The sequence below is a fragment of the Vipera berus genome (assembly GCF_964194415.1).
Source record: "Vipera berus genome assembly, chromosome: 1".
Taxonomy (NCBI): domain Eukaryota; kingdom Metazoa; phylum Chordata; class Lepidosauria; order Squamata; family Viperidae; genus Vipera; species Vipera berus.
Window position 1 is genome coordinate 11,182,754 of NC_138202.1, and position 26,815 is coordinate 11,209,568.

At 43.4% G+C, this 26,815-nt stretch overlaps 1 protein-coding gene across 5 annotated transcripts in view; it reads right to left on the reverse strand.

Annotated features, from left to right (window-relative positions):
• Positions 1 to 1,890: 1,890 nt before the first annotated feature.
• Positions 1,891 to 26,815, reverse strand: part of HOMER3 (homer scaffold protein 3) — a 42,064-nt gene continuing 17,139 nt past the window's right edge. Inside the window, exons 3-12 of one of the 5 annotated variants that reach the window (XM_081325306.1) lie at positions 25,354 to 25,469; positions 20,611 to 20,754; positions 19,775 to 19,931; positions 18,981 to 19,112; positions 17,306 to 17,413; positions 14,348 to 14,469; positions 10,502 to 10,658; positions 7,842 to 7,949; positions 2,819 to 2,899; positions 1,891 to 2,332 (exon numbers count right to left, since the gene is read on the reverse strand). In XM_081325306.1, the coding sequence (XP_081181432.1) occupies positions 2,144 to 2,332; positions 2,819 to 2,899; positions 7,842 to 7,949; positions 10,502 to 10,658; positions 14,348 to 14,469; positions 17,306 to 17,413; positions 18,981 to 19,112; positions 19,775 to 19,931; positions 20,611 to 20,624 (1,068 nt within the window). In that variant the 5' untranslated portion in view covers positions 20,625 to 20,754; positions 25,354 to 25,469 and the 3' untranslated portion in view covers positions 1,891 to 2,143. Of the gene's footprint in view, positions 2,333 to 2,818; positions 2,900 to 7,841; positions 7,950 to 10,501; positions 10,659 to 14,347; positions 14,470 to 17,305; positions 17,414 to 18,980; positions 19,113 to 19,774; positions 19,932 to 20,610; positions 20,755 to 23,344; positions 24,024 to 25,353; positions 25,470 to 26,815 lie in introns of those variants that run through there. The other 4 variants (XM_081325307.1, XM_081325308.1, XM_081325305.1 and 1 more) reach the window with 4 other exon arrangements.

Sequence of the window (26,815 nt, forward strand, 5' to 3'; positions counted from 1 at the left end):
ACGAATCAGGGACGGGTGTTTTCCCACCAAGGGGCCGTACCCAATAATCAGCTGGCAGCTTTTGACATTTCCCCAGTGATAGCGCATGCGCCTCTGGGCTGGGGAATCCTGTCAGCTGGCTGCCATTTCAGCTGGGGACCTGGGTAAACCTAGCCGGCGTTTTGACAGCTAGCGGCTGTCAGTGGCTGAGGTGTCTGCGCGTGCGCAACTTTGACGGCTCGCGGCTGCTGCCGCTTTGACAGCTCGCGGCTGCTGCTGTTTTGACAGCTCACGGCTGCTACTGCGCATGCGCGGCTTTTGACAGCTGTCAGTGCGGCCACGTGGAGCGGCCTCTTGACAGCTCGAGGATGTTACCGCGCATGCGCGGCTTTTCTTTGACAGCTGTCAGTGCGGCCACGTGGAGTGGCCTTTGACAGCTGTCATTCTTGTGTGGAATACATTACAGACTCCAACTCCCAGAATTCCTGAGTCAGCATAGCAGGAATTCTGGGAGTTGGAGTCCACGAGTCATAAAAGAGCCGAGGTTACCTACCCGTCGTAGAGTTCTGCTTCAGAATGGGAAAAGATCAGCTGATTCCTAAAGAAGCTATCCTTGGGCTCACTGGAGAGAATGACATTAGCTTCAAACAAACCTAGGGCCGCTTTGAGGGCAAAACTTGATCCCCTAAGGACAGGCATATCAAACTCGCGACATCATGTGACGTTGCGCGACATATCGGGACTTTTCCCCCACTGTCGGCAATGGGGAGGTCGCAGTTTCGGTGCGACGCATCCGGCCGGCGGGCCGGCAGTTTGACCATTCTGAGTGACATGACATGTTAGCCTCCTCTCTCAAGCTCCGCAGCACCTGGGCTAACAAAGACAAAGGGAAAGGGAATTAAATCAAGAAGCACTCTTCCAAACCAGGTGCGCTCCAAGTATGTTTGAATTCACCTCCCATCATTCCTGGCCAGCATGGTGCCAGGTTGAAGGAAACTAAATAACAGCAGTGTGTGCTAGAACTTGTGATCCTACAAATTGCCCTCTTTCCCCCCACTTCTAGATCTATTGCTGGGTCAAATCCCCAGTGCCGCATAACAGAGTGAGCACCTGTTACTTGTCCCAGCTTCTGCCAACCTAGCAGTTCGAAAGCACGTAAAAACGCAAGTAGAAAAATAGGGACGGTGGGAAGGTAACAGCGTTCCGTGCGCCTTTGGCGTCTAGTCATACCAGCCACATGACCACGGAGACATCCTTGGACAAGCGCTGGCTCTTCGGCTTTGAAATGGAGATGAGCACCGGCCCCTAGAGTCGGAAACGACTAGCACGCGTGTGTGGGGGAACCTTTACCTTTTTATGTGTGAACTGCATTGCTTTGTCAGACTAAAAGAAAAAAAAGGTTCCTTTATTCTATCCTAATTCGTCAGTGTTTGGCAGCTGTCAATCTGAGAAATGATTCTGCTTGCACTCTTCCCCCCCCCCTCCTTTCTCTGTGCCCTTCACAGCCTGCTCCTCTTGCCTGTTTCCCCAGTTTTTTGAACGGAATATCACAGTTTGCCAATTTGCTAAAAATATTCAGTGCCGATTTTGAGATTTAAAACAGACAGCCCTCCCCATGATACATATAATAAAAGAAGGAGAGAAAAGGAAAAAACCGTCTTTTCCCAAGATTTTTCCCCAAAAAAACTGAGTCGGGATTCTCTGGGAGCGCTTGACTGCACAGGGAAGCTTTTAGTCATCTATAAAAAGCAGTCTTGCTAAAAACGCAACACAAGGGTTACGGGAACAATAGGGGGATTCTGACTCAGTGGTTGCTTCCGTAGGATGGCTGAGGGGAAGAGTTAAGAGTTCTCTATCAAAAACTACTGGGGCGGAAAAACCCATCATACTGCCTCAGGCTAGGCAAAAACAAAAACAAAACACATCATGGTTTATAGAAATGGAAGCGTCCGAAAGGACAATAAGGCTGGAGAAATGGGCACGGAGGTCCTCTCCAGTCTCTACCTAGACTTGCTTCTCCCAAGATGTCCACACAGAGGCGAAAGGATGCAACCCCTGGATAAGTCAAGCAGTCTTCACTTCTTATCCATACCGATCACCCACGCCCACCACGCCGGTGTTCAAAGGAGGGTTGTTACGCTCTTCCGCTGCGGCCTTTCCTGGTTTAGTTGCTCTCCACAAGTTTAGCCAAGTCTTGCCTGAGCTCACTCAGCTCAAATATTTTCATGTCCATGATCTCTGCCAATTTAGTGACCTCCTGGTGCATCTTCTCCCGTTCGGAAAGGGTCTCCGCGAGGGCCTGTTCGGCCAGACGCAAGCGCCGCTCCAGCTCTGCGTTCTGTCTCTCTAGGTCCTAAGGAAAGAGAAAAGAGGAGTCCTTGCAAATCCAATATCCGTCACCTTGGCCGCTCCCGGAAGAGGAACCTGAGCTTCTTAGGCAGATTTTTTTCCCCCTTTCCACCCCAGGGATCTCCTCCCTAAAAGGATTTCTGCTACCGTAGAAGTGGGAAAAGTTTTTATCTCTGGGAACCCGCACAAAGTGGTGGATATTCTGAGCTAGAAGCATCCGATCTGGCACGAGACGGCTTCAAAGATTCATAATCGTATCATCTAATCGTATACGTATGATTATAGCTTATGACAAATAATCTAAAACGGAAGGTCAAGAGGAAAGCAAACCGGGAAGAAACAAAGACACGAATCACATCGGAACTGTTCACAACAAAAGCTGCTTGGTGGCAAAGAAACCGCCCCATGCTACGTTTCACAGGTATTTTGTCATGTCCTCCCTGGGACTTTTTTTCCATAATCATTTCTCGCCCTCCGTTATCTTTGTTACCTGCACCTTTTGGCGGGTTTCCTCGTATTCATCCTCTGGTTGCTGTTGCAGCCCCTTTTGGCTTCTCAGTTGTTGAAGCTCCTGAATCGCAAGTGGGCAGGGAGAATATCGCGAAAGAAAACGGAGAAGCTATGTTAAAACAAAATCGAGCATGAAAAATGTAATTCATATTTCCCCGATTTATTTTTGGAAACAGGGCAGATTAAACTTTCAGACAAAATGGAAGATTATTATTATTATTATTATTATTATTATTATTATTATTATTATTATTATTATTATTATTATTATTATTATTATTATTATTTTGGACAATCATCTCCCAGTCATGGCTGCTCTCTCCAGTACTTGGCACTGATGAGGTACTGAGCTTGGAAACAGAGAGGAAGGTAGAAAAAAATCCTGCTCAATAGAAAGTAATGGGATCTCTCCGTGGTCCAGATGTTGCGGGAACCTTCTCATCCACTCAAGTCAGGAGGTGTAGTTTTAACCTTTAAAGTATTTTGCTCAAAAGCAACAAATGCCATAAACTGGGAAGGCAAGCCACATTTATAAGTATCTTTATCCTCTCAAAAATCCAAATGAATGAACCTGGCAATCATGAGAACATTAAGGGAAGATTCCCTGGGCATGGAATGCAAATTGTATCAGGGAGGGAGTGAGTAGGATGGGTGGGGGAGTGGGAGGGGGATCTGATATTAATCTATTAACCACTTCCGACAAGTGAGTCTTGGACCCTTTATGTACGGCAGGAGAGAAAGTTGAACACCTTTCATATGCGCTGTCTCCGACGTATTCTCGGCATCACCTGGCATGACAAAGTTCCAAATGGCGCAGTCCTGGAATGTGCTGGAATTTCTAGCATGTATACACTATTGAAACAGCGACGTCTATACTGGCTTGGGCATGTCGTGAGAATGGCCGATGGTCGGATTCCGAAAGATCTCCTGTATGGAGAACTAGTGCAGGGAAAGCGCCCCAGAGGGAGACCAGAGTTGCGATATAAGGATATCTGCATGAGGGATTTAAAGGCCTTGGGAATGGACATTAACAGTTGCGAAACCTTGACCTCTGATCGTTCAGCTTGGAGGCTAAAGATGCAGCATGGCCTTCTCCAATTCGAAGAGACACTTGTGGGGCAGGCTGAGGCAAAGAGGCAGTCCTGAAACCAGCGAAATCCGGGGGCTGGACAGGGGACAGGTTGTATCTGCCCTCAGCGTGGATGGGACTGCCACTCTCAAATTGGCCTTTTCAGCCACACCAGATGCTGCTTTAGGAGCCCTTTCCAGAGCACGATACCGTACTCTCTCAAGACTGAAGGATGCCAATGATGATGACTTCCAACGTGAAGCCCCTCCTTTGGTGCCCCAAGCCAACTGGCAGAGTCAGATCTTTAGGCTCTTACGGAAGATCAGGAGAGTTGGAGCTGACCTCGTTTGGGGTGGGGGGGGAAGGGATAGGATGTTCCAGAGGGCAGGTAAAATGGCAGAGAAGACCCTCCTCCTGGACCCCACCAGCCAGAGTTCTCTGGCTGATGGGGCCTGCAGCATGCCTCCTCTGCCTGGATGGATAGGGCAAGTGAATCCCATACAAAATCAGAATTGTGTGTGCCGTGATTTCCACCTACAGCAGTGGAAGTTGGACTTGGAAGAAGCAGGATAGAAAGAGTATTGAAGCTTTTGAACTTTGATTTGGAAAAGACGCCTAAGAATAATATGGACAGCCAAGAAGGCAAACAAATGCATCATAGAAAACAAATCAATCCACAGTTTTCACTCAAGACACAAATGACCAGGCTCAAATTATCATATTTTGTGAAGACACAGCTCTATAGAAAAGTCGGGAAAGGTGGGGGAAAAGGGGAAAATAGAATGAGCAGCAGCAAGATGGATGGACTTGATTAACACAGCGGTGTACACTTCGCTGGGAAACCTGATGGACCAATTAGAAAACAGATTATCCTGGGAGAGAAAAAAAACCTCAGCTGTTCACTAGCAGTTGACACTGATGTAATGGAACAAAATCATAATCAAACTGCTTAGGGTAATTTGATTGCAGCTAGGTAGAAATGTTCCCCCAAATAATAGTTTCTGACTCAGTTAGCATGATTAAGTGATGCTAGACTAAAGCTGCAAGGACTGGAGCAGTGGTTAACCAGGTTAAGAATTTGGGGTGTATACTGTCATTTTGTCCGCTTCTACATGCTGGTGAATTGTGGAGGTATGCAATGTGGATTTAAGTTTTCAAAAGCTGTATGTTTTTGGGGTGTTTTTTTCTTTGCAAATAGTGAGTTGGATCCTATTCTCATCTCTTCCTGCTTTTTAGCTCTGTGTCTCCCTTAGAGGCAACTGCAGTCATTGTGCATGAATGGAGCGCTCCTTATTCTTGTGTGTGGTTCCCCTGAGCATTTCTGTCCCTGGCTGACTCTCTTCTCCATCTGGGCTCATTGAAGGCACGGTAAACAAGGAAGTAGCTGGAGGCAAAGGGTTGTCAAGCTCTGTTTCTGAATAGCGAAAGAGGGTTCGGACGCCTCAGAATCAGTAATGCTATAGTAGTGCATCAATAGTGCATCAGTAATGAATGCTATTCCTAGCTAGGCCACTTGTTTTGCTTGCAGTGTGTAATGAGAATGCGCACCTCTGTCCACACTGGTTCCCATTTGTATTTGTGGGTGGCCAAGGTGTAGCATTCGGCAATAGGATTCTACAGGCACAACTGTCCCCTTTCAAGATAGGCGCTCATGGAATTCCATGGTTGTGTCTTCCTTGTAGTAGCATCAGTTCTCTGATCTTAGTGTGATTTGGGCATAAAATCATTCAAATTAGCTTTATCTAAATCAGAGCAGGCAGCTCAGGCGCTTATTAGATTAGACATGACCAACCACATGGCACGCACCCTGCCCTACATCAAAAACATTTCAGAAGTTGCAGAATGCAGCTTCCGAGATCTGCAAGTGGGCATTGCAGACACTGCCCAGAGGCTACCATACGAGGACAAATTATGCATTGTAAAGATCGCTTGGAAGTGGGAGATACTTCCAATGTAATCTACTGAATCCCCTGCGTGGATCATGCAGGACAGATGGGGAGGAAGCTAACCAGCAGATGGCAAGAACACGAGCGAAAGGTCAGATGAGGAGATCCGAAGTCATTGGTAGCCTCACACTACCATGAAAAGGACACAGTTCAATTCAATTTTGCAACTACTAAGATTGTTGGACAAGCGGGCACAAAACAGCCAGGGAAGTGGTTGAAGCCTGGAAAACAGGCCCCTCATCAGTCAACAGGAGGGCTGATTTACCACCAACCTATCAAGTACTTTGAAGGCGAGGGCTGGGCAGCACAAGCAAACCACAGCCAATGACTTAAAAGCCAGCCATCAACATACCCCAATCAACATCTAAAAAGCCGCATACAACAGGCACCATAGAAATACCACACAGAGAACAGCACACGCTCTGCTAGAGAGAAGTTCCCTGAGGATGGGCTCCAGCACGAGTCCAAAAGCTCGGAAGACAAAACTTCTAGTCCCAGTGACTGATCCAGATTGGATCCTGCATGTGCCTTCCCTCCTCTGCTCCTTTTTTGCAGTCATTAAAGTCATGGGATTTGCCAAATTACAAGAGCCAGATTGGGGGAGTGTTTAAAAAAAAAGGAATATTGTATCAACAAATATAGGCAGAGGTTCACACATGTTCTCAGACACCTCAGACGTACCTTAGGCTACTTATCTCTCCTCCACAATTCCAGGAAAAGGAGGGTTGGTAATGAGCCCCCAGCACAATCACCTTGGATAGTAGAAACATGCAAATTCTAATTACTGCAGTAAAGGACAGAAAAGCAAGCCAGCATCGGTGACTCCTGAAGTACTGTTTCCTCAACACGTTTAATTTGATCACCTGCTAGCCCAGTCAAATCTCCTTGCCAGGGGTCCTGACAGCACTGTCACATTAATCAAACTGACAATTAGGGTAATGCAGACGCTCCATCCAGCTCCTCCAGGAATTGCCTCAGCTTCCGTGAGCCTTTCCAACCGAAAGAGCAAGTAGCGACTCAATTAACCCAAAATTGTGGATTCAAATGCTCTGATCAATGAGCACATTACGTGACCTGGCTTTGTATTCTAGGCTGCTTCGTTGCAGCTATTTATTTATATGATTTGTACAGCTGCCCATCTCACATTTGTGACTCTGGGTGGCCCGCATGGTTAAAAAAAAAAAGAACCAAATTAACACAAACAATAAACAAAATGCAGGAAGAGTAAAAACGCAGTAATCCTGAAAAACCAAATGTAATAAAAAGAACTCACTGAGACTCAAATTAAAATCGAAAAGCGTAAAGAGCAGGCAACTCACTATAAACCATCTAGCAGACTCCAAACTGTGACCAGATCCCCAGGTCGGTTGACAAAACCATGTTTTTAGAACCTTTCAAAGGGCAAGCAGGCTTGAGTCCAATTTAATCTCGGGGTGGGGTGGGGGGTGGGGGGAGAGACAGTGTTGTCAAGGGCAGGTGCTGTGTCAGAAAAGGGTCTCCTCCTGCATCCTGTCAGATGACACTGCTCAATCAATGGGATCTGATGGGATGGGTAGAGGTACAGAGGCAGACCGACAAATAACCCGCCTGCATGCCATCTTTAGTTTTATAAGTTATTACCAGCACTTTTGAATTTAACTTGGAAACAGACTGGCAAACACAGCCCAAGTAATTTTTCCCCCCGATCTTCAAACAGAATGTTATTACTAATCTAATCTTGCAGAATGAGATACAGAGAATTGCTCACTGCCACTGATGATGTTATCTAGTTGGGGTAGTGAAACGTCTGCAAGGTAACAAGCAAGCTCAGAGAGCACCAAGGACCCCCTCATGTCAACCCTGAGCTACAAATATTCTCCTTTATCAGAGAATTACTTATGTAAGACCACCCAGAGAATCTCCCTTCTTGTTTTTTTAATTGTGGACTTCTGAATGTATGAGCTCTGCCCTAGCGTGGCAGCTCGGAGATCTGGGATGCAGCTACTGACCTCATCTTTGGCCTTCACCAACTGTTCCAGCTCTTCTAAAGCGGGGCAGGTCTCTTTCCTGACATCGCTTGAGGAATTGTGGCCTCTCTGGGCTTCCAGCTCTGCCACCTACGGGAAATTGGGGAGAAGGAGAATGGAGTTAATTAGAACACTCTCAGCAGAATTGTTGAAAAGTGATGGGCTACAAAATAATCACGACCACTAAACCTGAGTCTGGAAAAGATACGGATTTGAGATGAACTGCGAACTATCTCTATGACAAAAAGACCACAAAATGAATCGTCCTCTACCCACAAACCATCCTGAAAGACCTGGATGCTAAGCGGCAATACCCTCATTTATGCTCAATGCTCTGTTTAAGGGAGATAAGTGGAAGATAGGGCCTCAATCGACATAATCTTTTGTTTACTTTGTTCTGCTGTGACAATCCGTCTACTTTCCATATTTGAGTTACTATATTAGAATGTTTGTTTTGAACAGGAGGACTGTAAAATTTCTGGAGTTTTATATCTCTTAGAAGAAAGTTAGTGACTGATAGATTCTTTCTCAAACCACTGATACTCAGTTCCTTTTCCTTAAATGCCATAACCTTAAGCCCAATAAAACCCATGCAGCCCTTTCCTAATGCAATATAATTCATGCTGAGAAATTACTGTGGATAACTTCCAGTTTAATTTGCACCCAGAGCTCTCCCTGTCAATACCTATATCCACACCAGAGTAAGCATACTTGTGGCACAACTTGCAAAATACAGCTTGATGCTATGTTAAAATCGGCACAATGTCAAAAAGGCAAAAGGCAAAAAGAAGAAGAGAGAAAAGCACGAAATGCAATAAAGTATGTAATACATATAATTCATGTATCTCTACATATCTATACCTATCAAAAGGCAGGGACTTTCCAGAACTACTTGTACAATACTGTATGTGTTTAGCAAGGACAGAGAATAGCCCATACTTATTCAGCTTCTATGAACATAACAGCAGCAGAAAATAGAAGTAAAATCTCAGACCAGATGATTCCTCCCATATTCCGCACCAATGAAGAGACAATTTGTTGAACAAGAATGATGCATCCAACAGTTCAGATAGGAAGATTACTGGGAAATATACAATTATTTCTGCCTGAAATTTAGGCTATTCTCCTGACGTGCGCTTCGACTTTTCTGTACCCTTTCATTTCTTTCAAGTGCAATCACTGCTATTTCTTCTCTCTCTCTCTCTCTCTCTCTCTCTCTCTCTACACACACACACACACACACACACACACACACACACACTCACACGGAAACATATGCTTTATCAGCCTTCTTAAAAGCCAGAAATCTCTCTATTCATTCACAGAATTGCTCTTATATATCAAACCCAGAAGCGTTATCAGCAGAGCTTTGGAATTACTGAATGTCCGAGTAATTTGGAAGCCCAAATTCTAGGAAGGAATGTTTGGAATAGGAGAAGTTGGAAATGGCACACGTTGCAAATGATGGCTTCATTCATTACCAAATCAGGCCTGAATGGCAAAGAGCATCAAGCGGGGCTGGATTGATCTGCAAATAAAATCTATTTTGCCGCACACAGATTCTCAAGTGTAGCAAAGCTGCTGCAGTAGACAAAAATTATGAATGAAGGTTAAAAGAAAGTCAAAGTAAAGGCTCTGAGACGCCTTTCTTAAAACTAGCATGTCTTTAGCAGACTTTAGTAGCAGTGTTTTTAGACAATAAGTAGGAAAAAGTCTGCTTGCCACTGCTCAGCACTAGCTGGCTGTAATTAAGTAGAACAAAGCAGGGATTTGACTCAAACCTCTACAGGTAGTCCTCAATTTATGACCACCATGGAGCCCCAAATTTCTGTTGCTAAGTGAGATGGTTGTTAAGTTAATTTTGCCTCATTTTACAGCCTTTCCTGTCTCCGTTGTTCAGTGAACCACTGCAGCTGTTAAGTTAGTCACACGGTTGTTAAGTGAATGTGGCTTCCCCATTGCTTGTCAGAAGATGGCAAAACCTGATCACATGATCACGGGACCCTGGAACTGTCATTAACATGAGTCAGCTGCCAAGGGTCTGAATTATTATTTTTTTTAAAATCCCATTTATATCCCGCCCTTCTCCGAAGACTCAGGGCGGCTTACAATCTAAAGCACAAATCAATGTGCTTAGCAATAGCCTTCATTCTATGCATATGCCTGCTTATTAGGGCTTTCGCCCCCCCCAGTGGCATTATTACAAAGTCAGCTTATTGCCCCCAACAATCTGGGTCCTCATTTTACCTACCTGGGAAGGATGGAAGGCTGAGTCAACCTTGAGCCTGGTGGGACTCAAACCTGCACTAACTGCAGGCAGCTGGTGTTACTTAAGGAGGCATTAGCCCACTGCTCCACCAAGGCTCTTGAATTTTGCTTATGTGATCACGGAGATCCTGCAATGCTTGTAAATCTGAGCATTGGCCATAGGTCACTTTTTCGGGGGTGCCACTGTAACTTCGAATGGTCACTAAACGAACTGTTGTAAGTCAAGGCCTAGTTGTATAGGCCTCAAAGGAGTATGGCGGGAGAGAGGGCCCCACTGGTCAGGCTGATAGGCGCTGTGAGGATGAGGATGCCCTACTTCCTTATCCCTCCTCCGTCGGGGGAACCTTGAATAAATCTCTTGGACCTCCACTCACTCGTTGGCGCAGCGTTTCGGTCTCCTCCTGATATGCTGCCAGCTGTTGCTTCCACTGCTCCACATTGGCATTAGCTTCATGCAATGCAGCCACCAGTTTGTTGTTATTGTCTTGCAGAGTGAAAAATTCAGCTTCCCACTGGACTTCGCAAACAGACCTGGGAGACATAGGGACAAGGAAACATGCGAAGCATTCTAGGTATTTTACTTACGTTCTACCTTTCTATCTTTCCTACAGCAGCTGACATTTTCCATCAATCTATTGTGAATAAAAATGAAGGGCAACAAAGTTGGAGAAGGGATATTTCTAGCAAGGGCTTTGAGGGCAGGTATATTTGGAGACAGTTATCCTGAATTTCAAAGTAACGGGCTTCAAAGGCAGCACAATAAACAGTCTCTAAAAAAATACCCACACCCAATGAGCAATTAAACAGTTGCATCTGAGTTAACTGCGGTTTCTCACATTGCTTTCCAGATTTATTTCTGATAGGGAAGGAAAGTTTCACTGAATCAATATGGCTGTCACCAACCTGTCTCGGAGCTCACGAAACCGAGTAAAAACCCTATTAAAATACAGTATTATCAATTTAACAGAGCATAAAATCTTGCCTTCTACCAGGGAAAAACTCCGGGGAGCGGCAGTAGAGCAACTCTGAAGACACACTGTTCCCCAAAGGGAAGCTAGTTTTTCAAAATTAATATTTACCTTTAGTGTTTAGAGGCATCAGCTGCCACAACACAGCAAAAATTAACCGTGTGGCCAAGTTGCATGGAAACAAGTTAACCGTAGCCAGCTTTCAACTTATTGGTGCTGGTATTTCTAAACACAGGTGATAAGCCTTCCCTTGTTAAACACACTATATTCTGTGTTAAAAGGAAAAGGAAAAAGAACCAGGTTATTCCCTTGTTGTGATATATCGGGTTAGGGGGGAAAAAAAGCAAACAGTGGGAATCTACATCTGGGTTAAGACTAAGGAAATGAATAAATTGTATCACAAGTCCTGACTCACTTGGGGGGGGGCATGTTTTTTTTGCAAAAACATAATGAACTAATAGCCCAATCCAATGCTTTCCTTTCCTTTCCCAGGATTTTGATAACAGAGCATAACTACAGAGCTTGGGGGGGGGAATATAACTGCAAAAAAAGAAACAGGATGAGAACACCCTGATACTGTAGCTCAGGGGTAGGCAACCTCGGCTCTTTTATGACTCATGGACTTCAGCTACACTGGCTCAGGAATTCTGGGAGCTGAAATCCACGAGTCATAAAAGAGCCGAGGTTGCCTACCTGTTCTAGAGTCTCAACATCTTGTTTATATCGTGGCTGGCTCAGGAATTCTGGGAGTTGAAGTCCATGAGTCATAAAAGAGCCGAGGTTGCCTACCCCTGCTCTAGCTAATTTGTCTTACAACAATTTTAGAGGTACCATCAGTCATGTCACACATAGAACACATAAGCAGCTTAGCAGCGCACTAACTGCTACGCTACTTTCTTCTGCATTCCAAGCTGCATTAACATTTTCTGAAAGTGAATTTGTCCCTTGATTTGGGGGGGATTCTAAAAGGATTCGCTCATATTTCCAAAGCAGAAGCGATGAACCTGGAGTGATTTTTGTTTCTTTTAGTACATTTATTATGGTAGCTTTTCAACACAAACAAAGGTGGCCCAATTTCATCAGGACTAACGATCACCTCCGATTATGGAGTTGGTGTAATTATGGCGACCTTTGAAAAAAAATAGTGCAGGAGGTCCGAACAAAAGTTAAAATTGACTTAACTGAATTCACATGCCATTCGTATTGGACACAGTTTGTCTACGCTGCAGTAACCCATTTCAAAACATTTTTGCTCACTCCCGTGAAAAATTACAGCTTGATAACAAATGTTAGAGGTCTCTGGAGGCGGCATTCAAGATTTCTCAGACTGCATCGGTGAATTAAAAGCTCCTAGAATGGCTTGCAACAAAATAAAAACAAAACCAATACCGCACGACATAAAATTAGTAAGAAACTGAACGTTTTGTGAGAAAGCTATGCTTTCTCTGTATTAGCAATGTTCATTTCACGAACACTGCAAAAGACAATATTGTTGTGGCTATGCGTAAAGTTGTATCTATGTATGCAAAATGCACAATATTGATAAAACTACAAAAAAACCCCTATTTTTTTGCAGTCACATTAGAGGTTTTTTTTAATTAATTAATTTATTTTTGGGACTTATATGCCGCCCTATCTCCCGAAGGACTCAGGGCGGCTAACAACAATAAAAAAATACAATAATACAAAAGTGAAAAAAGAATTAAACTAGCAGTCCCAATAATAAAATTAAAAACATTTTAAAAATCCCTGTCATCAGTCCAGGTCAGCCTGATGGAAAAGGAATGTTTTAAGGCCGTGGCGAAAGGACCGGAGATCCGGGGCCATCTGGAGCTCAAGGGGAAGTTGGTTCCAGAGGTCTGGCGCTCCCACAGAGAAGGCCCTCCCCCTGGGGGTCGCCAGCCGACATTGTCTAGCTGACGGCACCCTGAGGAGGCCCTCCCTGTGTGAGCACACTGGGCGATGGGAAGTCATTCCCGGCAGAAGACAGTCCTGCAAATATCCCAGGCCTAGGCCATGTAGGGCTTTAAAGGTAAGTACCAGCACCTTAAATCTCACCCGGAGGGCAACCCGTAACCAATGCAGCTCACGCAGGAGGGGTGTAATATGGGAGTATCGGGATGCTCCCATCACTACCCGCGCGGCCGCATTCTGCACCAGCTGGAGCCTCCGGGTGGTCTTCCAAAGGCAGCCCCATGTAGAGAGCACTGCAGTAATCTATACGGGAGGTAACGAGGTATTTATTAATACACAAATGCACACCGATAATAGAGAGAATTATGCCAATGAATGGAAGGAACTGAGTGGTACAGTAATCAGCACGTACTCCAATTTAGCATTTAATTTTAGACATTTTCCTAGTGATCTGAATTTAGCAGGAGCAAAAAGCGTCAGAGAGTGAATACTGAAGGAGCAAAGCAGGAAATATCTTGATCACGAGCTGAATGGGGCACTAAAAAAAAAGAGTATTTCACCCATTAGTAAAGGTGTGTGTGTGTGTGTGTGTGTGTGTGTGTGTGTGTGTGTGTGTGTGAGAGAGAGAGAGAGAGAGAGAGAGAGAGAGAGAGAGAGAGAGAGAGAGAGAGAGAGAGAGAGAGAGAGAGAGAGAGAGAGAGAGCGCTCTGGTGTGCACAGGAGGGCAAATGTCTGCAATACTTTAAAAGCGGTTCGATCTGTTCCTGGGATTACGCAACTGCCTTTGAAGCTACCATGTGATCCACAGGAAAAAATGTGGCTGTTTTCAAGAATTGCAGACATGCTATTTTTTTTCCACTCTGGGTACTCTAAAGCACCTTTTGTATAAGTATGTGGAGACAGCCTTGAACAAGATACATGAGGGCCATTGTCAAAACGTAAACTTAGTCTGAAAAGAGTAGAAAAGAAATCCCAGATTGCCCCACGTCAATTCCCTTTAGTGTACAGGGAAGGGAAAGAGAAACACTGTCAGGTGTTCTATACTGTATGTTATGACCTATCCTATACCAATAGAGTTCCAGTATTTTTGGTGGGTGTCTTATTTCCTGACCTGGTTTAATTTAAAGGGCTGACATTTTTTTTGGGGGGGGGGGTTGAATCCAAAGCAACTCATAGTCCTCAAAAGTAACAAATTCACTGGCATTTAAAAAAAATAAAATAAAACAGTAGTATCTTAGCCTCTTCTTGATAATGCCATTTGCTTTTCTTAAACCACTCGGTGGAAAATGAAATGCAGAATATGTACCCATGTGAATCACTCCCTAACTGCTTGCTCACCCTTCAGAGAACATTTTTTTAATGCGCTCTCTTTCTGTTGTCATCTCCATGTCAGCACTCTGGCTCCGGAACAGCTTGTCATCTCCGGGACCATTGGAACTAATGATGGGGCTGGCCAGAATCTGTCAAGCAAAGGAACATGAGAATCCAATGTCACGTGAAGGGAGGAGTCGACTCTGCTATCCTCAAGACAGCTTGCTAAGCAATTCTTCTGCACTCCCTCCCCCCACCACCACCACCCATATACAAATACAAAAGAAAAAGCATCTCGATTCACCCCATCCGTGCCCGCACAGAAAGCCTGCTGTGGGCCATCGGGGAATTCCGGCTGGCGGGGTCCAAGAGAAGAGCCTTCTCTGCCGTGGCTCCTGCCCTTTGGAACATCTTGTTCCCCTACCCCACCCCAAGGTGAGACCAGTTTCCACCCTCCTGACCTTCTACAAAAGCCTGAAGATGGCTTGGGGCCCCAATGGAAGAGTATCACACTTGGAGGTTGTGGATGGACCAACAGCAGATCCCAACTCCTCCTCCTCCTCCTCCTCCTCCTCCCCCACACCATTCCTCCCTCCCTCCCTCCCCCTCTTTTAGTCATAATTTGTAATCTGTATTTTTGTGGCAGTTAGATAAATGTGCCTATGGTGTTGTTGCTCTCACTGTTATAAGCCGCTCAAGAGTCACCTTGTGGTGAGACCGTTGGCAAACAAATTTAATCGCTCAATCTCCAAGTGGTTAATCTCAGCACCAAGCTAGAACTTCTGAACCATGACAATGATTCTATTAACTTCCTCTCTCTGCTCCCTTCGAGGGTTAGTTAATATTCTTGTCTCCTCCAGGCCAGTTGACTGTTCAGACATCCTCCTCCTCCTCCTCCTCCTCATGTACTACTAATCCATCTGGGGAACGCATGTCTTTCATCCTCCAGATCCATCTACCCCCGTTACCCAGGAGACCAGAGGAAAACAGCCATCCCTTGGTGGTGGGGTGAAGGAGATTGTCCTCCAACCATAAATTTCTGGTGTCTACTTTCTTCTCTCCTAAGCAGCAAGGAGGCAGGGGAAATCAAAGGCATAATTTGTGGAGGCATGTAAATCAGTCAAATCATATCCTAAATAGACAGTCCAAGCTGTAGAAGATCTCTACTGACAGGATGGGTACACTCAACCAAGTCAGTTAAACCTAGTGGTTGCACTCATGCAACATACTGAGCAAATTTGGTTCTTTTTTTTTCCTGTGGGTTGGCAAGCTACGAAACCCTGTCTGTTTATGATACGGTGTATTGTGTGGATCCAAAACTAAGCTACATCAGTAATCAAGGTATGGAATCTGCAGGGTGAAAAAGGAAAAAGAACCACAACAACAACTGAGTGTAGACCCTCCTAGTGTTCTCTTCCAGCCTACGACCGGCCCTGTTTGTGTATCAGGGACAACCCCTTTTTCCTTCTTACTGTCAATAGGCTGGAAAAACCCAACCCAAATTTATTTACGGTTCAAACAAAAAAGAAATAGAATAAATGAAACAAAATATTGAACAAGAGTTAAACAGAAGTAACAAGAACAGACCAGGACTCTCAGAATGTCTTCAAACAGTTGCCTTCAGCAACCAGCCCCGCCCACACCTTCCCCTTTTATTATCAGTCCCAAGGAGTGGCTTCTCACTGCCTTCTCCTCCTCTCACTGAGTTGCCTCATTGATTTTCTCGGCTCTGCTGGATTGCCTTCTGCTTCTAGTGTCTCTGAACAGATTCAGCTGTGACTCATCTTAAGTCCAACAACGCGTGCTCACACAGCTGGGCCTCATGAGGAACATGCCTGGAGGGGCCAGGCTGAGAGTCCTGCAATGAATCAGAACCTCCCTCCGACACCAAAGGCTCTCCAAACCTCTCCTCCTCCTCCTCAGATTCATCGGACTCAGCTGCTGGAAGCACAGGCTGACACTGAATCACAACACCTAGTTCTACCATCATCCACTTAAAGTAGTGGGACCCCAGGAATAGAAACGGTTATAAGCTAAAGTTGAAATCAAATTCAGAAAGCCCATTTCTTGTCTCGTAGTGCAAGACATTCCGCAGGAGCCAATCTAGGTCAGTCACCAGGACCCGAGATTTTGTCTTCCGAGCTTTCGGACTCCTGCTGGAGGCCCCATCCTCGGGGAACTTCTCTCTCTGGCAGGGTGTGCCCTCTAAAGACATTCTATTGCTGGCGCTCAGAGCCCTTTATTAAACTGTTTCTTAGCTGCCTTACTGCCGCAAAGCCTGACTCTTCTGCTGTTACCTTATTTCTTGAATGAATGAATGAATGAATGAACCTTTATTGTCAAAGTACAACCATGTATACATTGAGATTGGCTGAGCCTCCCTTCGTGCCCCCCTTCGTGCCCCCCTCAACTCACAACAAACCCTTTGTTGTTGTTGTTGTACCTGCACACTCAGCTTTGCATCTGCTATTGCTGGGTGTGTGTGTGTGTGTGTGTGTGTCAAAGAAGCTTATGTCAATGGTAAAGGGCCTTTTTCGCCAGCAGTAGTTCTCAGGTCAGTCCCCAACATCTCCAATTAAAAGGCCCTCTGGCAGCCAGGGAGAGGATCAGTTCTGGATCCTGGAGAGCCATTGCCAATTAAAATGGATGATACTTCGGTGAACGCTGGCTGCATGCAGTTCCCCAGCCATTTTTTGGGGGGGGCAGCCTCTCAAGAGTCCCGCAAAATCATACCCCATTCGCTACAAGACACTAATTGTGCACTGTACAATTCCTTTACAAAAATAACAGTGAAAACAAAATGCGAGCCTAAGAGCTATTTTTTTAAAAAACTTTATTTTGGAAAAAATCCATGGGCTCTGACTTCGGAAAAGATTTGCTGCCCTTGACAGAGAGGCCCTTGACCTGAATCCTGTTTAATTTGCAGTGAATTCAGCCATCCCACTAAGGACCAATGGATATGGGACTTAGTCCCTCCAGACTTACTTGGTGGGAAGTCAAACTGAGGGCGGGGCTGGTTAGTTCAGTTTTATCCTGTGATTTTTCTCTGGCCAAGCGAGCAGCTTCTTTCACTTCTTGGAATTTTGCTGCAAACTGTGTTTAGAGTGTACAGAACAGAAGACAAACAAAATACAAAAAAACAACAACACCACAAGTCATCTACTGCTCTGGAACTTCTAAACTAAGCCGTGAAACCGCAACCTTCTTATCATCAGCTTCTCACCTTCTCCTGACATCTTTCCTCTCTTTTGCTGAGGGCTATTGATTTCCACATTCTGAATGATAGGAAATCAATGTTTTCTGGACGGGAGTAAGGATTTGTCTGCTGAATTAAGGGCTATAAGCACTTTTCTAGGACTGAGTTTCAAATTAACTGTGACTTAAGCAAACACTTTTGTGGCAATAATGGGAAATGTTGGGAAGCAGCCATTCACAGTAGAGTTAGAAGAAAGCTGTCACCTCACACCTCTTATTTTTCCTTTTGGTTGCATCCCGGCTTAAGTATTTCCAGTCAATTGAATACAGTCTGGCAGTTCCACCATTAATCAGCAATTGCCACTAGAAGGAATTTTTGCAATGTTTATTCAAAATCTCTTTCCTGCAATTTGCACTCTGGAGCAAACACAGAACAGGTCTTCCAATAACTGAAGATCTGCTTACACAGCTTTATTTTTATAGTTTTAGGCCTCACTCTTCAGCCTGAATTCTTTGAGTATGTTACGGAATCATTAAAGGTACCCATGGTTGTTTATACAAGACAAATCGATTAAAACTAAGGAAACCCAGCTTCGAATCCCTATTTAGCTATGGAGCTCACTGGATGACCTTGAGTCAATCTCACATATTGTGTACTTTCTCTTACTCGTACTTTCCCACCTTGCAGAATGATTGTGAGGGGAAAAAAAGACACAAAAGACACTTTTAATACATTAAAAGTGTCTTTTTTGTCTCCCCCCCTCTCACAATCATTAATACATTAAAAGTGAGTATTATAAGTAATAAAAAGATAATTCAAAGAAAACAGTAGGCAAAAAATTAGTTTATAATAATGAGAATACTTTCAAAATGTAGGTGCCAAAAATATATTAAATGATACATCAAGAAAGCGTTTGGGTGGGGTTATTCCCTCTTGTCCAAAAGGACTGTTAAGAAAGATAAATAATAACAATAATAATAATAATAATAATAATAATAATAATAATAATAATAATAATAATAATAATAATAAAAGTTGGAAGGGACTTTGGAGGTCATCTAGTCCAACCCCCTGCTCAGGCAGGAAACCCTATACCATTTCGGACAAATGGCTTCCAACCTTCCCTAATCGGTTGGCCTCCAGATCTGTGGAAGTAGAATTCCTATTCTTTCCCAGGCAATGGTTTTGCAGGCTGGGATTGATGGTGACATAGTCCAATACACCATGAAAGGTGGGAAAACTGATCCAATTTGGCTGCAATAACTGATCTTGTTACTCTGTAAAGCTGTAAAATCCTCCCTGCGATTCAAACACCAGTCTTTGTAGCTTTAAAACAATGAAAGAAATGAGAACACCCACTGATCTCTGCCGATAGTTTCTTGGAAAAGCTAGTAGGATCCAAACTGTCCTTTAGAAGCTTTAGCAAAACGGTCCTTTCCCCATCCAGTTCCTATAATTCATCACCTGAGAGAGATGTTGTTCAGAAGGAAAGCCCAGCCCATACACTGTGTTGGCTCTGCTATCTGCCCATTGGCCAAACTTCTGGGAGGTCTTTGTGAAGGTCATGTTGGGGGTGATGGTGCTATTGATGATGGCCTACGAGGAAGACAAACACCAAGACTTTTAGACTCAGGTTAGAAAAGGAATTATTTCCACAACTAGCAATTGCATGAATAGTTTTTGAAAAAATGACAGGAAGCCATGGGTGCAGGATGCAGTGATACCCAGGCAGGCAACAACAAATTAAATGTACGTTCCCCCCCCCCCAGCTTGCTGGTATCCAGTCTGGACAGCTCACACACCACGCTTACAATTTAGTCTTTGAAGAGATGCTCACACAATTATGAACATGGTGGAAATGTTTTTAAAGGTTCTGCTTTGGCTCTAAATCAAGACAATTGGAAAATCTGAATAAGCATACTTTGAAATTTTGCAGGACCAAACCAAATTGTACCATTAATTTTTTTTAAAAAAAATCTTTCTGGGAGAGCCAACACAGTATGATCACAATGTCATGGGAGACATGGGTAGAAATTCCCATTCGGCAATGAAGGTCACTGGGTTGACAAGACGCTGTTTACCATATTTCAACTTAATACACCCTACAGAATATGTTATGAAGAATGATTAAAATGTATCGAGAAGTCTTAACTTCCTTAAAGGAGGACAGAATACAGTTATCACAAATTATTTTTCATTACTAGTTTTAAAACAAGAAACTGGACATGGGAGAAGCTGCTTGACCCCTTAGGTCTCACCTTGGTGCCTCCCACACTGATGATCCGATAGACATTGCGAGTAGCATCATAGAAATAGGACACTGTCAAGGCATGCTTACTGGCAGGGATCCAGTTCCTCTTGGTGGCAGGATCAATCTGAAAAATGTGAGCTCTGGTGCTAAAAATTGGTTGCTCCCTGCAGAAGTGAAGAAAATAAAGCATAAGGACCTCAACTGTAGCAGGGAAGAATTAGGCAACCCCGATCACCGAAGGATGTATTTCTCTACATTTATACACACAGAGACACACAAACACATTCTAGGTCAAGGGGTTATGTGAAGTCCCTGGGTAGGGACAAAATTAGAATTTAAGAGGCTGATCTCAGACAACAATTAACAAATGATGCCTTAAACTGTTCTTCTTGTACTTAATTGTGCAGAAAAGGGGAGTCTGTGGTAGCTAGTTTAGATATTCTTTGTGATCAGAAAAACGGTATTTTGATATATTTAAGGATGTTGGTGTGTGTGTGTGTGTGTGTGTGTGTGTGTGTGTGTGTGTGTGTGTGTGTGTCTGGCCTACCTAGAAATATAGAAATATACTCACACACATAGACATATATTAGTAATGAAACTCAAGTTTTTATCGTTTTTCCAAGACCAAAAATAATGTTGTCTCTACTCTGACCCAGATCGAAGTACAAATGAATTCAGCTTTCTCACTGCTTTCTACCTCAAAGCTCTAATCAAAAATGGGATTACAACATCTTTAAACTGTTAGCTTGAATGTTCATGCACATACACTGTCTCTCTCTTCCTCACACACACACACTCAGACACACAAACACAGATTATGGGAAGATTAAGATAAGACATTACCTAATTGTTGACATTGGTTAAGACTGATTAAGGCAGCTGGTTTGGCAATAGAGGTAGTTAAAAGATCAGGTCATCTACCATTAGGTTAGTAGAGTTGCTGGGCTAATATCCCACTTTGATTAGGGTCTGGAACCAATTCATTTCCTACCAATGGAAATGTACACTGTTAATGGAGACTGTACAATACAGGAAAGGAGAAATTAAATGGAGGCAGCACACACATAATATTAGTTCTAGATTAGGACCAACTAAAGCTTTTTAAAAATGTTAATCTGAAATTATTATTGGCTTCTAAAGGAAGAGTGAGGGAGAAATCCATGCAGCTTCCAAATGCTAGGTTAGGACAGCTTATTAACAATTCCAAAATTTGTGTCAGAAGGGTAACTAAGGAACTGGGCATTTTCTCACACTTAGATAAAAATGGCAACATTTGAAATCTATGGGGAGCTGTTAGAAATTTTAAAATGCACAAACCATTAAATTATGTGTTTCCATATCAGCATGGTTTAAAGACAAAGGTAAATGTCAGTTTGGTCACAACGGGTGAGATATAGCAATACCTATAAAGCTTTTCATTAACTGTAGGCAATGAGTTTTACTGAGTACAAAAAAGGGTGACGGGGCAAAAATTATTGGAACTGATATTTTTTCAACTCTGTAGCATTCTGAAAAGGAGTGATCTAAGACATGTGAAGTCTAAATTTCAATAACGGAATTTAAAAACATCTGTATTTACAATCTGCACAGCACAAGCATCCCCAGCTACAATGGTTTTGGTTTCCTGATGGCACATCCATTGGGAATCTGCCTGGCTTCTCTACATCTTTCCAAGATTCTTTCTTTATGAGGATAAATAACTGAATTTTTGAAACACATAATATAGGTGAAAGGTATCGAATTTTATCAGCAATAATGTAGAGTAGAGTAGAGTAGAGTAGAGTAGAATAGAAGAATAGAATAGAATAGAATAGAATAGAATAGAATAGAATAGAATAGAATAGAATAGAATAGAATAGAATAGAATAGAATAGAACAGAACAGAACAGAACAGAACAGGAGTAGAATTCTTTATTGGCCAAGTGTGGTTGGACACACAAGGAATTTATCTCCAGTGCATAAGCTCTCAGTGTCCATACAGGTAATAGTGATAATCATGATCATATACAGCATGAAAATATATTCACCATAAATTGTGAAATACAACACTTCATCATAAATCATAAGATGCAACACTTAGTGATAGTCACAGAGTACTAGCTAAGCTATGGCCGTGAAAGTTGGACCATAAGAAAGGCTGAGCGCCAAAGAATTGAGGCCCTTGAACTATGGTGCTGGAGAAGACTCCTGTGAGTCCCTTGGACTGCAAGGTGATCAAACCGGTCAGTCCTAGAGGAGATCAACCCTGACTGCTCTTTAGAAGGCCAGATCCTGAAGTTGAAACTCAAATACTTTGGCCACCTAATGAGAAGGAAGGACTCACTGGGTTCAGCCTAATGCTGGGAAAGGTTGAGGGCAAGAGAAGAAGGGGACGACAGAGAACAAGGTGGCTGGATGGAGTCACTGAAGCAGGAGGCGTGAGCCTAAATGGACTCCAGAAGATGGTAGAGGACAGGAACGTTGTCCATGGGGTCGCAAGGGGTCGGACACAACTTCGCAGCTAACAACAACTAGCTAAGCAAACAACATAAATCATACTAGGATACTAAAAAAGCCCCAATATAAATTGTAAGATACAAGCAGCATAGTCATAAGAAGATAAGGATAGGTAATAGGAAAGATGAAGAGTATCATAGTAATTCAGCTTTACTAAGTATTTTGACAGTGTTGTAAGAATTACTTGTTAAGCAGAGTGACAGCATGGGGGGAAAAACTGTCCTTATGTCTAGTTGTTCTGGTGTGCAATGCCCTACAGCGGTCTTGAGGGAAGAAGTTGAAACAGTTTTATGTCAAGGGATGTGAGAGATATTTTCACAGTCCTCTTTCTTGCTCGTGCAGTATACCGGTCCTCAATGGAAGGCAGGCTGGTAGCAATTGTTTTTTTCTGCAGTTCTAGCTATTCGTTGAAGTCTATGTCTGTCTCGTTTGGTTTGTATACTTTACAGTTGTGTAACCCACGTTTTACATCCTATCTTACAGGGCATATTTCAGCCATAAGAGTGTGTTTTCACTCCTTCTGAGCATGTATCAGTGCACTGAAGCATGCATGTTTTCCATCAAAGACTGCATACAGATAATTGGGAAGTCAGTCTACTGATTGCTTTGATTTTTGCAGTACTTCATGTGCATACATCCATTGATTATAGGCAAAGATGCTACCTGACTAAAAGCTGCTGCCTGAGTTATATTATTTCAGCAATCAAAATATTACAAACTCTAGTTTGTAAAAGTAAATTAAGGAGGTAATGATCAGGTGATTCAGGGTTTCAACAGAATAAAAAGAACAGAATAGGAAGGCAGGCAGGAGAGGGAATACTTTTTAGTCTTTAGAACAGGGGTGGGGAATGATGCCCCCCCCTGTATGACTTGTGGACTTCAACTTCCAGAATTCCTGAGCCATGCTGGCTCAGGAATTCTGGGAGTTGAAGTCCACAAGTCATAAAGAGGAGGCATCATTCTCCACCCCTGCTTTAGAAGAAAGTTAGAGCTCAGGCAGTTTGGTGTCCCCCACGTGCGGACATTTCAAAGCAGCTACTTCTAATCTTGGGACAATTTTACACCCAGTACTGTAACTTACATGTCACCTGCATAGGGTTGCCCAGAGGGCAATAGGCTGAACTTCATACACAGCTTGAGAAGATTTCAGAGCTCCAGAATGTTTCACATCACCACAGCCTCGCCAAGAGAAAGAAGTATTTATAATGAGATGGGGACCATCATCTGCAAGCCAGTGGGGTGAGGGACAAGGATCGCCCTCCTTGAGTATTTTGAAGACCAGCTCATTACAGTGCGCTCACCTGCTGACTGAATAAGGAAGACAAGCTGGATGTGAGGAGCACAATATGCAGAAGAAGAAAAAAAAAAGAATAAGGAAGGAAACCAATAAAAGGAAGGAAATGACCCAAGAAAAGTGAGGCAACGATGGACGCAACGTGTTGATGAAACCCAAAACTACCAAAGTAGGCAAAGTCCAGATGTTTGTTGATGAAGAAAAGCGGATGTCAGGATGAAAGGAACTGCCTTTCTGGAGATCTGTTTAGTTAATTCTTCTTGCCTCCACCAAGAGTGAATCAGAGGGCAAGTGCATAAATATAGCAAGAGAAGGAGAACTGGGAGTCTGCTTCTCAGCACGGAAGTCAAGTCAGATGAAAAGAGGCAGCAAAGTGGAAAGCTGGATGCTGATCCAGCATCTTCGGACATCTTTTTAAAGCCTCTGAAAATGAATTTTCATGGGAAGATAATAAGTCTATGTGAAACTTTCAGATACAGGGGCAGTCTAGACCAGGGCTTTTCAACCAGTGGTACGGGTACCACCTGTGGTACATTGGCACCTGGCAGGTGGTACCCGACCATCCTAGAAAAGTGGTAGCGGGGGAGGGGAATGAGCTGAACCGGTGGCAGCACCACACAAGCCTGAGCAAGAGACGGCTGGAGCTGCAGGGCTGTCAGGGCTCAGCGGAAGCGCCAGGATCAGCGCCAGGATCCAGCTGGAGCTTGGCGCTGATCCTGGCACTTCTGCTAAGCCCAGAAGAAGCGCAGATCAGCTGGAATGTTGCAGCATCTCCAGGGTCTTATGATCTACATTCAGATGCTTGGCAACTGATTCATATTTATGACGGTCAGTGTCCCAGGGTCATATGAAGTGACTCAAACCTGCTGTAACCACCCAGCAGAGGGGCGGGGGTGGAGAATAAAAACCAAACACCCTCCCACCCCCGCTGCCAATCCTCAACAGAAATGCTCACAACAATGAAAACCTCGGACAGGAGGAAGAGTGCCGCCGGGCGGGCAGGCACTCTTGCTTGGCTGTGGCTTGGGGGGGGGGCACTTTTTTCAGTGCCATTGTAACTTCAAACAGTCACTAAGCTAACTGTTGTAAGTCGAGGACTACCTGTACTTCATCACTTTTTTCCTTTTTTTTGGTAATCAAGTTTTGGACACCTTGCTAGGCGATTGGTGGTACCCGGATGTTGCCATATCCTAAAAGTGGTACAATGGGTGAAAAGGTTGAAAAGTCCTGGTCTAGACCGTAGTAGTAAATACCAAGTAAAAGAAACACGGACAAAACTATTAGCTATTTGCCTTCCTTGGGGGCTTTCTTTCTGACAGGTTTTGGAAAAACAACACTAAAGGGAACAAATATAGGTAGTCCTTGACTTATGACCACAACTGAGCCCAAACTTTCTGTTGCTAAGTGAGACAGTTGTCAGGTGAATTTTGCCCCATTTTACGACTTTTCTTGCCACGTTTGTTAAGTGAATCACTGCAGTTGTTAACTTAGTAACACGGTCGTTAACTGAATCTGATTTTTCAATTGACTTTGCTTGTCAGAAGGTGGCAAAAGGTAATCATATGACCCTGGGACACTACAACCGTCATAAATTTGTGTCAGTTGCAAGGCGTCTGAGTTTTGGTCACATGGCCATGGAGATCCTGCAACGATTGAAAGTATGGAAAACGGTCATTAATTACTTTTTTCAGTGCTGTTGTAACTTCGAACAGTCACTAAACGAACTGTTGTAAATCGAGGACTACCTGTACAATTTAATCTCATCCAACAAAGCTCTTTTTCTGAGCGAGGAATACCTGTGTTAAGAGTATGCTGGTGAGCTAGATGTGCCTCTGTTTTCCTCCAACTAATCTTATATAGATTCATTTTGTATTTTAGTTACATGTAGGATTTCTCCAACGGTTAAGATTCTCTGTAAAATAGAACAGCACTAGCATAAAAACAAAAGGAAAAACTGCCAGTAATCATGATTAATGCAAAATATCTAACAAGTAAAACGTTTTGATTAATTTTTTTTTAAAAAAGAATTCTTTCCCTGACAAAAGACACCAGGCTAGTCATCCTAAGGCGGCTTTCCACAAGCTAAATGGAATCAATTCATTCGTCACTCAGCCACGTCATCTCACCCTAACCAGATATTATGGAAGACAGCTGACTCCATCAAGCCCAAGCTGGCTACTATCCAGAGGTCATCCTATTGGGCCAGTGTATTGGAAAACAGGATGCAGGACTAGACACGTCTGGTTTGAATTTAAAGGCAATTGTCACTCTTTGCCGCCTCTGATGGCTGGAATGCCCGTGGTGCCACTTCTCCCTCTTCATGCAAAGCACTTTTAAAACCTCTCATCTATTTTTTGTGAAACCTCTGGAAGGACTTTTGGCTGGTCACGGAGCTATTTTCTTCCTCCTGTACTTTTACTCAAATGCAGATCATTAAGTCATGGCAATACAGTAGCTTTTGGGACAGGAGTCAAAGTTGAAATAATGTAGCAAAGATTTACACCTGTGTGTGTGTGTGTGTGTGTGTGTGTGTGTGTGTGTGTGTGTACATACGCATAGTTTCTGAAATCTGAGGAAGTGGTGCTGATTTCTCAACACTGTGTATAAATCTTTGCTACATTATTTCAACTTTGATTTTTTTTTAAAAAAAAAGAAAAGACCAACACTTAGCTCATCAGAGCACTTTTTTTTCATCCTTCAGTTCCAAGATTTGAAGTGAATCAGAGAAAATCAAAAATGGAACAGTTAACAAGAAAAAAATATGAAATATCATTATGAATGATTGGAAATTATGCAACATTTGAAGAAAAGATCATTTAGAATGTATTATTTTTTTCACGTTTATAATTGATAGAAAAAAATGGTCTCTGTCCATCCGTATTCTGCTGGCTTTTGCCACAGCAATTTTCAAGCCATTCAAAATTAATATTTGAAAGGTTTGGGGTCAAATCAGCCATCTTTCCCTCCTTCTTTTTCCGTTTTCAGTGCACAACCTTGAACGTTGCATACACATCCGTAGATGCTGACAATACCAGGTTTCACTGAAGCACTTGTACCCACAGAGACTACGCAAGGCCACATGGAAAGAAAACAATTTCTACAGAGAAAATCATCTATTTCACAGGAAATATCCCCTGCTTCTTGCTGTCTAGCCCACATTTGCCCTGCTATTTTAAAATAGGGTTCAGTAACGAACAGAAAAAGAAATTCGTCACTAAACAATGCACAGAAAGCTTTCAATTTTTGTTTCTTACTTGC